At 44.1% G+C, this 13,985-nt stretch overlaps 1 protein-coding gene across 1 annotated transcript in view; it reads right to left on the bottom strand.

Annotated features, from left to right (window-relative positions):
* The window catches only part of kif26ba (kinesin family member 26Ba), an 86,104-nt gene that overhangs the window by 4,450 nt on the left and 67,669 nt on the right, over positions 1 to 13,985 (bottom strand). The window contains exons 11-25 of the mRNA XM_035999383.1: positions 13,850 to 13,985; positions 10,153 to 10,324; positions 9,153 to 9,491; positions 8,874 to 9,050; positions 7,713 to 7,851; positions 7,272 to 7,539; positions 7,047 to 7,148; positions 6,654 to 6,781; positions 6,110 to 6,289; positions 5,624 to 5,931; positions 4,590 to 5,277; positions 3,127 to 4,046; positions 2,650 to 2,882; positions 2,105 to 2,257; positions 1,765 to 1,979 (exon numbers count right to left, since the gene is read on the bottom strand). The exon at positions 13,850 to 13,985 is cut by the window's right edge and continues 63 nt beyond it. Coding sequence (XP_035855276.1) covers positions 1,765 to 1,979; positions 2,105 to 2,257; positions 2,650 to 2,882; positions 3,127 to 4,046; positions 4,590 to 5,277; positions 5,624 to 5,931; positions 6,110 to 6,289; positions 6,654 to 6,781; positions 7,047 to 7,148; positions 7,272 to 7,539; positions 7,713 to 7,851; positions 8,874 to 9,050; positions 9,153 to 9,491; positions 10,153 to 10,324; positions 13,850 to 13,985 — 4,158 coding nt within the window. The remainder of the gene's footprint in view (positions 1 to 1,764; positions 1,980 to 2,104; positions 2,258 to 2,649; positions 2,883 to 3,126; positions 4,047 to 4,589; positions 5,278 to 5,623; positions 5,932 to 6,109; positions 6,290 to 6,653; positions 6,782 to 7,046; positions 7,149 to 7,271; positions 7,540 to 7,712; positions 7,852 to 8,873; positions 9,051 to 9,152; positions 9,492 to 10,152; positions 10,325 to 13,849) is intronic.

The raw sequence follows: 13,985 nt of genomic DNA, 5'->3' as shown, positions 1-13,985 counted from the left end.
TTTGCCTTACAGGGGAAAACAGGAAGATGGGACATGGATATAAAAACAGAATATTAAAAGCTGAGGAAAGAAATCATAGTTGGTAGAGGAAAGAGAGGGATGTGGATCAATCACTGGAGGGAGGCAGAAAGGAAAGGATAAAAGAAAAGTATTGAGTGATTGAACAAGCAGAAAGGGAACTGAAAACACATAATGGAGTGTGAAGTGAGATACAAAGTTTAGTCTCTGTTCATGAAGCTCACAGATAAGACCATCAGGCCACTCTCTAATCTGCCCACTACGCTAGAATGAACACACATACTCATACATGCACACATGCTTTGCATAGAAATTTCCAGCCATGTAGGAATGAGAGTTATCAGATTCACCAGGAACTGAGGGATAAGGTGTGAGCGAGAGAGAGAGAGAGAAAGTGGTGATTTTAATGAGGTCGCAGCTGTCTTTTGGTCTCAGCGTGCCACAGAAAGGTCAGAGACATTAGTATTTCATTATGTAGTAGAAAGTGGAGTATAAGAGGACAGACGAAAATGAGGGTCTGCAGGGGGAGAGAGTTGGACAAATGTGGGAGAGGAATAGATACAAAAAAGATGAGGAAAGGTAGAGACATCGAAGAGGTAGTGAATCTTATCTAATGGAAATCAAGCACAAAGGGAGAGATGTGATTAAATTTCGGTCGCACTAACATCTTCACATGTTGCTTTAGTCTGTGGCACATCTGTCCATTTTTACTATTTATATTCTATCTGCCTAAATTGGGACAGAATTGTTGTATTCATCTTGAACATGTGCAACAAACAGAGTAATCCTTTCTGTGTTCCTGTGACAGTTTGACAGTCAATGTTCTCTTTGAAGCACAGAATCAGTGGTTAAAAGGAAAATGAGGGTAAATCCAGACTTTATGCTGTGTGGCAGGAGGTGAGGCTGCATCCGACACACATGGATGGAAAAGATTACTCTAATTTAAAATAATAATCAGAGACACACCAGGAAGAGCTGCCTCTGTCCAATTTGATTTTATGCACATATCCATCCTCGTGGTTAACCAGTAGAGTGTAATTTGGCGGGCGCATTAGCAGCTTCTCTGTGCTGTTCTGGTGAATATATATTCATTACAGCCCACACCAGCACATTCCCCTTACCATTTCACAGATGGGTGGTCAGGGTCACCTTTCCTACCTGCAACCTCCTTCTGCAGCCACAGCTTCCTTCACTTTTCCCTGACCTGTTCATTGCTTTCTCATTATACCATTGTACTGTACCAATTGATTCTCCTCCATAGAGGTCTTTCTTGGTAATTCTATCAGTCTATCTTCCTTTCTTAGCTTTCTATTATTATTATTTTTTTTTTTTTAGCTTTAGCAGTCTTCTAATCACATTTTGTCATAGCTTTCATCTCTATAGATATTATAAGAATAGTTTAGGTTATTGACAAGTTCATTCATTATTTCATGAATAACTAACCATGAGTGCAGTTCTCATTTGATTTTGTGGAGTTTGTGCTCTCACGGGGTGTTTGTAGGTTAATGACTTGCCTGTGTTATTTAGATCACACTCATAGCTTTGTCATATCTACATTAAGGGGTGCTGTAGCTCTACTGATTAAGGCAAATGATGAATTTACCCCCCTGTAAACAAGAGTAAGCCGACTCCCTCAAATTTTTTACATGCATTTCTTGTCAGCCTTCATGATATCCCAAAATCCAATTCAGTGAAAACGTCATTAAAGCAACATGAAGAAAATAGGTTTAAAGGTTTATTTGTGACCTGTGTTGCTCCTGCTCTTCTTGCTGCTCTTAGAGCTCCGTCTGGAGGAGGTGGTGGCTGAGCTGTGCTCACTGAGAGAGTCCTGAGCGGAGGAGGTGCTTCCTGTGTTCTCGCTGCTGTCTCTCAGCATGCTCTCATAGCCGCTGCTGCCTCCACTGTGGTAAAACAAGGCTGTCTTCCCCATGGCCGGGGGGAGCTCGCCACTCAGTACGCTGCTGTTAGATGCAGAATGAGAACACAGTTAAAGGTGAAATCATAAAATAAAATGTTTTAAGCAGCACCAAAAGTATTTTGTGAGTAATTTAAATTTTGACATTTCTCAATGAACTTAGGATTCTACCTGTTGTCACTAGCATGGCCGCTGCTGCAGCGATGTGGTTTTCTGGGAGCTGTGATCTTGCTGTAAGGGGAGGGCAGCGTTTGGACCACTGCTGCCTTCTCCTCTCCCAGGCCACCTCCACCACCACCACTTCCTACTCCAGCTCCCCCTCCACTGAGAACATGAAAGTAGGATAAATAAAAAAAGCTGAACTCATAAACAGATTATTTTTAGAATTTGTTTTAATGGCATTTTGCCTTTTTTAGTTAATTGTTGACTGCAGAGAGCAGAGGGAATGGCGTCCCTGATTGAAGTTAAACTGCAGATTTAGCAGCTTGCACCTTAGACCATCAGGAAATTGTTATGGCAGCTCTGTTCTTGATGATAGTCTTACATTACACATGAATGGTGTCTAATGCCTAGAAACTTGCGCATCATTACATCATGTAATTAATTAAATTTATATAAAGTGCTCTATGAATCTCACGCCTGGTGTAATTTTCTTTGTTAAAGATGTCCTACTAAATGCTTGAAATGTAAAATGACATCAAGTAAAACTGACTAACCTTGCCCCTCCAACTCCTCTTTCCTCTGCTGGATCTGAGCCACCTCCCTGGGCATGACTCCTGGAACGAGAGCCTGCACTTCCCTGGAGGAGCTCTGAGATTCGACCGTTGACAGCCCGGAGAGGCAGCTTGGCAGCCAGGCTTCCCCCTCGACTGCGGCTCAAAGACTGGGTAGACCAGGATCCTGGGGAAGGTCCCTGCTGCTGCAGAGGGCTCTGGACTGAGCTCTGGGGCTGAGGAAACAGATAAATGGCTTAGGTGGATGGAAGAAGAAACGGAGGCCATGACCGTTTTAATTACTTGCATTGAGTTATTGATGAATGTGATTCTTGTGTAATGCTGAAAGTGCACAACGAGGAAGGTCTTGTAGTCATTAAAACTGGGTGGTTCATGTAGTTTTTGTCTGATAAGCAGAGTCATGTAGTTTACAGGTGTTACAATTGTGTTTATTTACAGTAAAGAAATATTCCGTCCTACCTTTCCATTAGGAGGAAGGCTGGAGCTGCGGCTGGAAGCTTGGCTTAAAGATTTGGTGGAGAAGCTGAGAGTCTTGGTGCTGGATGCAGACAGACTCCTGGCCTTAGGACTGCTGGTCATCAGCAGCTTACTGACCGCTGAGATCTTTGACTGGCCGCTGGCTTTGGCTGGTGACTGTGGAGCGCTGCTTGGACCAGGACTGGCACTGAAAGTGAAGCTGCCAGTGTTTCCAGTAGGAGAAGATACTGGTCCAGCACGGGTGAGGCTGCGCCCAGTACGAGGCATGGTGCTGTCCCCCCTCACTCCTCCTCCTCCCCCTCTCAGGCTCCCCCCTCTCTCCAGAGAGAAGCAGTCGTAATGGTGTGAACCACTGTGGGAGCTGTGGGCCCGACCCAGAGAGTTGGTTCTGTTTGCAAGCTGTTCCAACTTGGCGCTGAAAAGTCTGCTGCTGTCTATGCTGGAGCCTCGTTGTCTGGTGAAACCTGCATCATCTGCTGAGCTGCCCAGTAATGAGGCTCCATGGCTGGGTTGGTGGAGAGGGCTGGCTGCCCTGTTCCGCTGGTCGAGGCTTGACTTCCGTACCGGTGGCAGAGGTGGGATTCCCCCCTTCTTGTGGGAGAAAAAGCCCTGTTTTCCAGTTGATCCTCTGCAGTCAAGTGTGCCGCGGGGACTGCAGGGAGTTGAACTGGTGACGCCAAGATTACGATACTCAATTCCATTGTCCAAGCCGTCGTGGCGGTTGAGACGATGCCAGCAGCGGGGAAGACTGGCAGTGCGGTGGATATCTGGGCTGTAGATACTAGTCAGACATTCTCCATGGGCAACAACAGCGACCATCTCACAGCCATCCACCACTCTTTTAAAGGAATCTGGAGACGATACAACCTCACCACCTAAACTAGAGCTGCCATGATCCCCACCTGGTGATAGAAGAATAGCTGTTAAGAGAACATCGACTTAATTTTAAGAATCCTGTAAATCTTTTTCATTCCTTCATCTCATTTCACTGTTTCTTTCCATCAGGCCCGGACTGGCCACTGGCCAGCTGATTGGCCTGAAGTTTCAGTTTTTAAAAACAACTACCCGTCCCAAGGTGTGTCTATGTTTTGAAATAATGAAGAACAAAACCTGTATACTCTGTCTGGTGGAAATAGCTCCACTTACTCAGAGCTACCAGAGCTTCATGATAATCAACAGAAGTCCAGTGAGCTCTGAGGAAATGCCAGGAGCAAAACAAACACTATTCATTCTTGTAGCCTTAATTATGGAAGTGCAGTTGACTAACTCTTGAAACTGACAGACAATTGGTGTTTTTTAGGCAGTATTTGTGTGTAATAATAAAACTAAAAGAAATGTTACAAAGCGGTTACAGTATATGTGGTCTGTTGTGAATATGGGGAGATTGGCCTGGCCTGACGTTTGATTCCCAACCTGAACTATTATCCCAGTCCGGCCCTGCTTACCGTCCTTGCAGAAGCTCCTGTGGTCTCCGGTACCAGCTCCAGCCTGACTATTTGAATGCTCTACGTCCCTCTTCTCTGGCTTCACTTCACATACAAGCTCCCTGGACCTTTCCTCCTCCATGCCGCGCTTCAACCAGGGGTCTTCAAAGCTCATCTCACTGGAAATAGAAGCTAAAAGTGGTGCATTAAATTTGCCCGGGTCTTTCATTACGCTGGTCTTGGTAGGTGAAGAGAGAATGGTTGGTTCCTGTATAACCATGGGTTTGACAGTCACACATGGGTGCACACTGATGGTGGTCTTGAAGGGAGAGAGGTTACTAGGTCCTTTGATAATTTGTATGTTAGTTTTAGCCATGGATGGAGGCAGTTTCCTCAGCCTGTCTTTGGTTGGAGTTGCCTTATCACTCCCGTTTTCTGACAGCACCAGCTGTCCTTCCAGACTCCCTCTTCTCGGGCTGCCGCAGCTTTCATAACCACCCAGCCCCTCCACTGCGAACGAAAGGCTGTGGTTGGGTTCAGGTTCAGCCAGGGCCTCCCCTTGCTGGCTCCGGGACTGACTGAAGCTGTGGAGAGACTGGTCAGCTTCACTGCCCACGCTCAGATCACTCATCCAGGAGGAGATCGGTGAACCACAGTTAGACACTGTGGCTAAGGCTTCACCTTCTATCCGCAGCTTGGCCATGGCCACCTACAACAGGACACAATTCAATTGATGATTTATATTTTATAAAAAAGGTTTTATATACATTTGATTACCTAGAGATTGATAGGTTTATAAGACCCCCATAATGGACTCATTGCATCCATCAGCCAATCAGACAATGCCAATGATGAGACAGAATTTCCCATCAGCGGCAGCCATGTTGGCCCCACAGCCCTACTCTGTGGCTTTTGGTGGGTATTGTTCAGTATTTGGTTCTTATGGTTCAAATCATATCAAATCCATATGTGTGAACATTAGCTTTAGTTTAGGACACATATCCACATGCCAAATGATCTTAGTCGCTGTGCAAAGCGAAGTCAGTCACACTAACCTCTGCCATGGCAACAACATCTGTAACCCCTGAGGTTGTTGCAGGACCTGCAGGCATGTGATAATCCTCCACAGCTCCATCCTCAGCAGTACCGCTGATGGATTGAGAGCCCAAGGCGAAGGCAGTGACGGAGCAACAGTCGCTTTTAAAGCTTATGATGCTCGTTGGACGACAGGTCAGGCCCTGAGTGTCCATTAGAGCTGTCACATCAAGGTCCTCCTCGCCTCCAGAAGCCACAGTGTACACTAGTTCATCCTCCCCAAGTGAGAGAGATCCAACTGTTCCTACAGATACTGCCGGTCCTGAGGCTGCAAGTGGAGGAGAGCATGAGAACCAAGTTACCACATTTGTGGAAACGTCGTTCATTTCCTAGCTGTTCATATTTGTCGTCATAATTCTTCCTCTGTTTTTGCATATGACTCATATGACTTATTTTTTCATCTCACCCCCCTCTCCTAAAAATAGCAATGTTTTACTGCAACTGACCATCCCTGTGCGTGTCCAGGGGTATTGGTGGGACGTCATCGTCGCACAGTGTCTCAGCTGATCCCAGGCTGGCAGACAGAGACTGAGTTGGCTCTCGGACTTGTGGGTTCATTCCCACCGGAGAAGTCCTGGACAGCAGGGAATCTGTGGAGGATCGGCCGCTGTCTGCAGCCAAACTGTCTGCAGAATCAAAAACACACATTGTAATTAATTTTGTTTTCCACTTGCACAATACAAGAAAATTGGCTTCACACTATGCCAATGCCAATTTGGAAACCCTGTTTATTTAACTGATAAACTGTGTTAATGCTCAGGCTAAGTATGTGACTATATTTTATATGCCTTAAGACATTTATGTAGACTCTATTATCGCCTCGTAAAGGTGTTGGCATAAAACAGCAACAGCATTACATGCAGGATTTAGATGCATTTATGGACGCCCAATAACAGACTGTTTATACATCATTAAGACTTAAGCAGTTCCAGTAGTACTCACAGTACTCTAAAGCATATCCAAAGCATAAACATATAGAAAGATGCATACTGTCTGAAGTCAAAGTATCTGTGGTCTGGCCATCTTGAGCCAGAGTGTGTGAGGACAGAGGGGGCGTTGCCGGCATCACGCCCTTCTGGGTGTACACTTTACACCGCTGGGACGGGGAGGACGGAGGCCTGAGGAGGGATACAAGGATCCAACATTATGGAGCCGGTCTTTGGTACTGCTGTCTTCTTACACATTTAGACTGTTTATTAGCCCACATGCAACTGCATTGTTGCTGCTTACGGTTTGATTTAGTAATAATAGAAACAACAGCAAGAAATTATTTTTGTGATAACATTAAGGTTTTCTTTAGACATCTTTCAAACGTTGTTTTCTAAAACTGAAGTCCACAGTCAAAATTATTGCCCACACATACTGTATGTATGTGTACTTTACCTGTAGTCTGAGGTTTTGGTCAGGCTGGCAATGCCGAGGCGCGGTGATCCTAACGGCCGTGCCTTCCCCTCAGTGTTACTGCCCACGTTCAGACTCTCACGGCTGTTGAAAGAGACAATACAGGAGACATCTCGACAATTAAAGTCAAATACTTTCCAAAGGCTAATAGCAACATCTGCAAGAAAGAAATTTACACAATTTATACATAACTCCACCTGTCCTCACCTGTCATGCAGGGAGCTCTTAGCCCTGTGCAGGGGGTTCGAGGTGATGCTGCTGCTTCCTGTAACACTTCTGGTACTAGTAACTATTGGGGAACCAGAAGTCTGTGCCAGGCTGTGGATCATGGTCCGGGCCAGCTCTGCCTCCTCCACCACCTCCTTGATGTCCTGCAGCTGCTGGTCATTGGTCCTCCTCCTGGCTGCTGCTGCTGCTGCTGCTGCTGCTGCTGAGGAGGATAACTGCACTGCACCTCCTACAGCACATGCGGAGCCTGTGGGATGTTGGACAAAACAATGTTTTTCAAACCTCAAACTAAAATAGGCCTTGACTTTATGCTGAATTATCGAAGCTTTCAAAGCCAGTTCTTGGTCACAAATGATTCAGGTCCTAAAAGTAAGTCTCTGGAATACAACATTTATATAAAGCATTGTGTAATGAATTAACCTGTTTTGATTTCTGTATCCAACACATCAGCAGAGCCAGGAGCAGAGGGAGCTGCGGTTGGGACAGCTGAAGACGGACATGGCTCTTGTTTGGCACCTTGTTTGCTCGCTGGAACCTCTTCAAAGGGGAACTTTGCCACCTGAACAAAGGTACAGAGTGATGGATGAAAAGGAGAAATGCTCCCTTCTTCATTTGATTTGATTGTTGACAAAGGAAATGCTCTCTACTTCTGTCGCCTTTATTTCAAAATTAGAGCACACTGTTATCCAAGAGAACTTCAGTGGTGGTGGATGAGAATGAAAAAGATCACTTGATCTGCTATCAACATAAAAAAAACAGTCCTGAAACAAATATTTTCAAAATAATAAGGTAATGCCTTTTCAAATGTATTATTTTGTAACACAATTGAAAGCATCTGCTTATCGAAAGGGACAGAAAGATTGACACTATAAAAACAAGCTGTGACAGCAAGCAAAAGGTTGAGCAGATACAACCTAAAACCATTTTTCCATTTGAATAAAGTGTTCAACTTGTCAAACAATCTGTAAACCTTCAGTACACCCTAGCTGCATCTCATGTCGCTTATTTGATAGGTCCTCAAAGTTGTTCTGTCCCTCCTTGGTGAAGGCCGTCTCAAAGCTCTTATTTCTGCCCCCAGGACTGAGGAGGGATCATCAAGGAGCTATAGGCGAGGATACACGAGAGCAGCCTTCCCGGAAGCCGTGCAGCTGAAGGAGTTGCTAACTCCACTCAAACAGCTGACATATTCACGTGACGCTTCAGAGGAAAGGACGTCTCATCTCTCTAAAACACATTTGCTCGTTGCCTCTCTCCTTGCATGATCTCTCCCATGCTTCCTCGGTTGGAGGGACTAAGACGCGAGGAAGGGAGGCAAGTGGAGGAGTCGGGGATGCAATTTAAGGGACATGAGATGCGCCAAATGTCTTTCTCTTCTCTGGTATATTAATTCAATTCAATTCAATTTTATTTATAGTATCAAATCATAACAAGAGTTATCTCGAGACACTTTACAGATAGAGTAGGTCTAGACCACACTCTATAATTTACAAAGCCCCAACAATTTTAGTAATTCCCCCAAGCAAGTTAAGTTGTTATTTACTTTTAAAAACAATAACAAAGATGACAGAAAACTCTTATCACCTCCTCGCTGCCGTCAATGCAGTCCAGTCTCTCCTGCAGCTCAGCAAAGGTGTTGCACTTCAGGCACTCGGCTCCTTCCTCTGGGACAGGGGCCAACGGCTGCCCAAGCAGTGACTGACAAGGCTGAGGCAGGGGTTGAGAGGGGCCACTGGGCTGGTCCTCTGGCTGAGACTGCACCTGTTCCAGCAGAAATCACAGAGACGTATGCTTCAATACAACAAAGATTCTTCTGATCACTGCTGATTGTCTAAACTCTAAATGTAAATATATTTAAATTACCTTGTTCTGGGCTCCAGCTGCCTGACTTTGACTTTGTGTTTGATGCTGCTCTGAAGTTTTGCCTCGAAGCAAAGTGGGAATAATTGGCACAAATTCTGGTGGTCCCTCATTGTCCGTCAGCTCTCTATCTGACACCGCCGCCCCGTTCGGGCCCACATAGATGACCGTGTCACATGACTGCTCGCTGCTCGAATATTCGTCAGGGTCACTGGACAGTCGCAGCAACGGAAGGTCAGAGTCAGTGTCACCGCGGTGATGGAAAGGTCGCAGATGGGTCGGACGACGCATGCGACCCTCCTCGCAGGAGCTCTCTCCTCCAGAGGAGCTGGACGTGTATTGCTGAGGAGGGATAGAGACAGACAAGGAGGAGGCAGAGTAGGTGGTGAGAGAGAAAATTCCCTTTTTAGATTTGCAGAGCATGAAATATTATTTATTTTTTTGCCTTTAATTGACAGTTTACACTAGAGAGACGGGAAAGATGGAGGAGAGAGAGAAAAGGATGACATCAATACAGATCCTGGACATTATCCTTAGCCAAGTAACTTTAATTTAATTTAATTTAATTTAATTATTCCTATTTCTATCACAGACTGGCACTCTAAGGTATCTACTGACTTCAGTTTTTTTACTTTTTATTTTTCGAGCTCTGAAGCCATCACGCCTTTTTCTTCAGCTGAACAATTTTGAAATAAGTGAGCATGAGAAGTGAAAGGTGAGAGAAGGTCTCAGCAGCACGTGGTTCATGTGATGAAAAGGGAGTGAAGGGAAGAAAAAAAAGCACAATAACTCCAGAAATAAAACGTGTGATATCAAGAGCAATGTCAAGATTATGAGCAGGACGTATGTTTCATTGTTAAGATTGACATGGACACTAATTAACAACAGTTACGTGTCCATCTGTTAAAGCATCTTAACCAGTGACTTGAACTCAATGTACCTAAAGTTTTAGTTTCATGGGATCCCAATTTGAATGAAGCATTGAGGTTTCATCAGAACTCACCACTGTGACTTTAGTTTTCTTCTTTTTCATGCGGAGGACGCGGGAAGCAATCTGGATGGTGGAAAGGGTTTCTGAGAAATCTCTGGGTGAGGCAGAGATGTGCGCAATCATCGTGGTCCGGCAGTTCATGTTGCCTAGCGACTCCCTTAGCAACATGGTCAGCTTGCTGTCCCTAGTAACACACATACACCGAGATGTGAGCACTAAAGACACGTTGGAAATGCACACAGTCACTCAAAGTTGTGACAAAACTGGCCGATTTTCCAACCGACCCCCACGCATGTCTGACATTTGACAAATAATTATTAATAGCTCGTCTCGGTTACAGTCTATTATGATGACAAAAACACTAGGCTAACACATTAATTTGCTGTAAATGAAGCTACAATATTTAAAAGGCAAAGTCAATAGTTATTATTGATTATGTTAATTGATTAATGCTGCTTAAAGACATTAAAGGTTGCTATTCCAGGCTAAAGCTAACACAGTCTTAAAAGAAGCACTCTGGATATTATGTAGTCTAATATTGGGAGATGATCTATCTCCAAGAGAGAGATTATGCTCGCAGATGGGGGAGTAAAAGTAGGCTGTGTGTTTAAGAAAAGACTTTCTCCTGGGTGGGCTACTGCAATCATTCATAGCCGTGTGTGTGTGTGTGTGTGTGTGTGTGTGTGTGTGTGTGTGTGTGTGTGTGTGTGTGTGCGTGTGCGTGTGCGTGTGCGTGTGTGTGTGTGTGTGTGTGTGTGTGTGTGTGCGTGCGTGTGTGCGTGCGTGCTGAGGCCTGCAGGCTGAGAGTGAGTAAAGCTCCTTTGTGGCCCAATGCCTCACGCTGCTGTCCCCCTTTTCTAAAAACACAGCCTACAGGCATGTCTCACACACGTATGTGTGCATTCACATGCACACACATACACACTCACAAGTATGTATACACTCCGATCTTGACCTCCTCTTTCTCATCGATGCTCTACTCCTCTCCTCTCTTTTCTTCTTTCTCTGTTTGCTGCCTCAGGCTTCAGCAAACCCTCTTCTCTCTCCCTCGATTTATCTCTATCTCTATATCTCTCCCTGAGGTTAATGTAGGTAAATTCATGACTCATGAAGTATTCATTTGCATGTTAATTCAAGTGCTGGGGACGTTGGATTAGATCTTACCTCCCAGCTTGTGCTAGATTTATTACCATTTTTTTTTTACCAGGGAAGACTGTGTGTAACATGATGCTCTCTATGATTAAAACTTGCCTATAATGAAAGCATCATCTAAATTTCCGAGATCACCGCTACAAGAAGCTAATATTAAGGAGCACGCTTGAAGAAGCAGGTTGTTCACTCACAGACTTTTACTTATGTATGACTGAGCTAATAAATTAAGACAATCTAAACTTTCCTGGAGTTCACTGAAATATCTATGCTTATATTGCTAATATTATTATTTTTATTGCAATGGTTAGTTGAGATATTGGAGTGTAGTAGAACAACAGACTGTGTCCCTGGAGTTGCTTGCATGACAAAGAGACTCCAGACAGCATAGGAGATGGGTTTCAATGGTAAAATTTAGGGAGCTGCAGACAGAAGGGGTACTTTGCCAGACAGAGAAATACAGCAAGCCAGATGGAAGTGGTCTGATTTTGGACAGCGAGCTGTAGAGAGTCCCTGATGAGAAAGGTTAGGAATGTGAGAAGAGCCTTTAAATCTGCATGAGCATGTTGTGGCTGAAATGTTGTCTGTCTGCAATCACACTGAGATGCTTGGATTCATGTCTGGGCAAGATCTAAAGCGTTGATTTTGTGGTAACAGAGAACTGTCTGACCTTTTTTCTTGAACTGTAAATCTACAAACACATGACAATGTCTACTGATCAACTGGCACCAGTTACCTAGCAACAGTACTGGAACAAGAGTGGGATCATAAGAACAGGATGGGACCCTATGCCAAAAGTAATGAAGCACTGAGAGACACTGTGATAAAGTTAATGGAGCAGAAATCTTGAAATCAAACTGGATTTAAGCACATTTTTGTGTTTCAGTTGGTCGGTCCATCTCTTTGGTCCAGACTAAAATATCAACAACAATAACAATCAGATGGATTGCCATTAAATCCTGTACATTCATGATCCCTGGATGATGAAACATAATGACTTTGGTGATTCCGTGACTTTTCCACTAGCGCTACCATGAGGTTGACATTTTTGGTTTCTAGTGGAATTTCTAAAAAACTATTGGATGGATTGCCATGTAATTTGGTTCAGATATCTGTAATGCCCCAATGGTGAATCCTAATGACATTGGTGATCCCTTGACTTTCCCTCTAGCACCACCAGCAACACGTCAAAAATGATTTGACTTATCCAGTGAAATATCTTAACATCTATAAGATGATTTGGCACAAATTTTGCTAGCCTACATTTTGAACATTCATGTTCCCAGCAGGATGAATCGTAATAACGATGGAAGTGAGGAAATGAAAACTTCACATTGTTAAACACTTTGCTTTATGACCAAATACCTGCAAAATTCCCATCTGTCTCAGTACTTTCTATATAGAGCTAATTCGATAACTTTAGCATGCTAAACTTGGATAATTAACAATGTAAATATTATCTTCTTATTATCTGCTTACCTACTTAAGTCATTGCTACCATGTTTGGATGCTGATGTTAGCATTTTTAGCATTTAGCTCAAAGCACCACTGTGCTTACCAAAAGTCAAGCCTCACAGAGCTGCTAGCATTGCTGTTTTTTTTTATTTTAGAGGTAATGTTTAGTTTGTACCTCGGTTTCTCCAAATGCTAGCTACTTGAAAATGATTGTACTGTATGACAACACTGACCCATCTTTCTCTTATATTCCAAGGAAGATAATTCAGCTTATGGCTACCAGCTGCTCAAAAACACCAACAGAGAAATATTTTCATTAATGGCTAGTCTTATATATCCGGCTGAATGTTCCCCTGCAGTGACACACTCCACCCATCTCCACTGACATCCACGTTAGCTTGTGCTCCATAGCTTTGTTCAGTCATTTGTGATTCCGTGGTGACCGTTAGGTTGACCCTTGGTTCTAGAGAAGTGGCAGTAACACGGCATACATTGCTTAACCAGACCAAATCCCCTGACAATCCGACAACAGTCTGAGTCAACAGTGCCAAACCAGACACAGCACAGCTTTGCTTGCAGCTTCAGTGTTAGGTAGCAGGTTGTTTTGCAATGTAAATGCAAAAGTTGGTGATTAAAAAAAAACAGCAGGAAGCACAGGGCTACAAAGTGCTTAAGGACTGTGGAAGAGGAAGGAGGAAGGAGGGAAGAAAAGAGGAATTAAATGGAGGTAAAAGGTAAAATGAGGACATTTACAGCTCTCTCCTCTGTCTCTCCTTTGCTCTCATTGCCAACAAAATGAATATGATGAATATGTAACAGCAGCTGTTGTTTATAACAATAAGTCTCCAAAACCTGAAGCAACTTGAAATCTCTCGTCTGCTTTTCTCTCTTCCTCTCCTCCAGCTCCAAAACATCCTGCTTTCCTCCTCATTTCACCCTTTAATGCTTTTTCTCTGAAATTATTAACTGGGCCTCTTAGATCCTCATCTTTGTTTCTACCTCAATTTATTCTCCTTACTTCATTCAAAGCATCTTAGCTCATTTCCTTACTGCTCTCCTCTTCTACTCTCCTCACACACACTTACACTTGCAAACATCAGCTTACTTGTATGGGATATGCTTGCTCCCGTTGACCAGGGCCAGGATCACATTGCCGAGGGCAGATAGGGAAAGGCACAGAGGGGCCGAACTTGGCGAAGAGTTCTCCTTGCTTTTGCCCCCTGCTGCTGCTCCTCCTCCTC

Source organism: Sander lucioperca, chromosome 3 (genome assembly GCF_008315115.2).
Source record: "Sander lucioperca isolate FBNREF2018 chromosome 3, SLUC_FBN_1.2, whole genome shotgun sequence".
Taxonomy (NCBI): Eukaryota; Metazoa; Chordata; class Actinopteri; order Perciformes; family Percidae; genus Sander; species Sander lucioperca.
The sequence above is the reverse complement of the archived record's forward strand: the minus strand, read 5'-3'. Positions and strand labels throughout refer to the sequence as shown.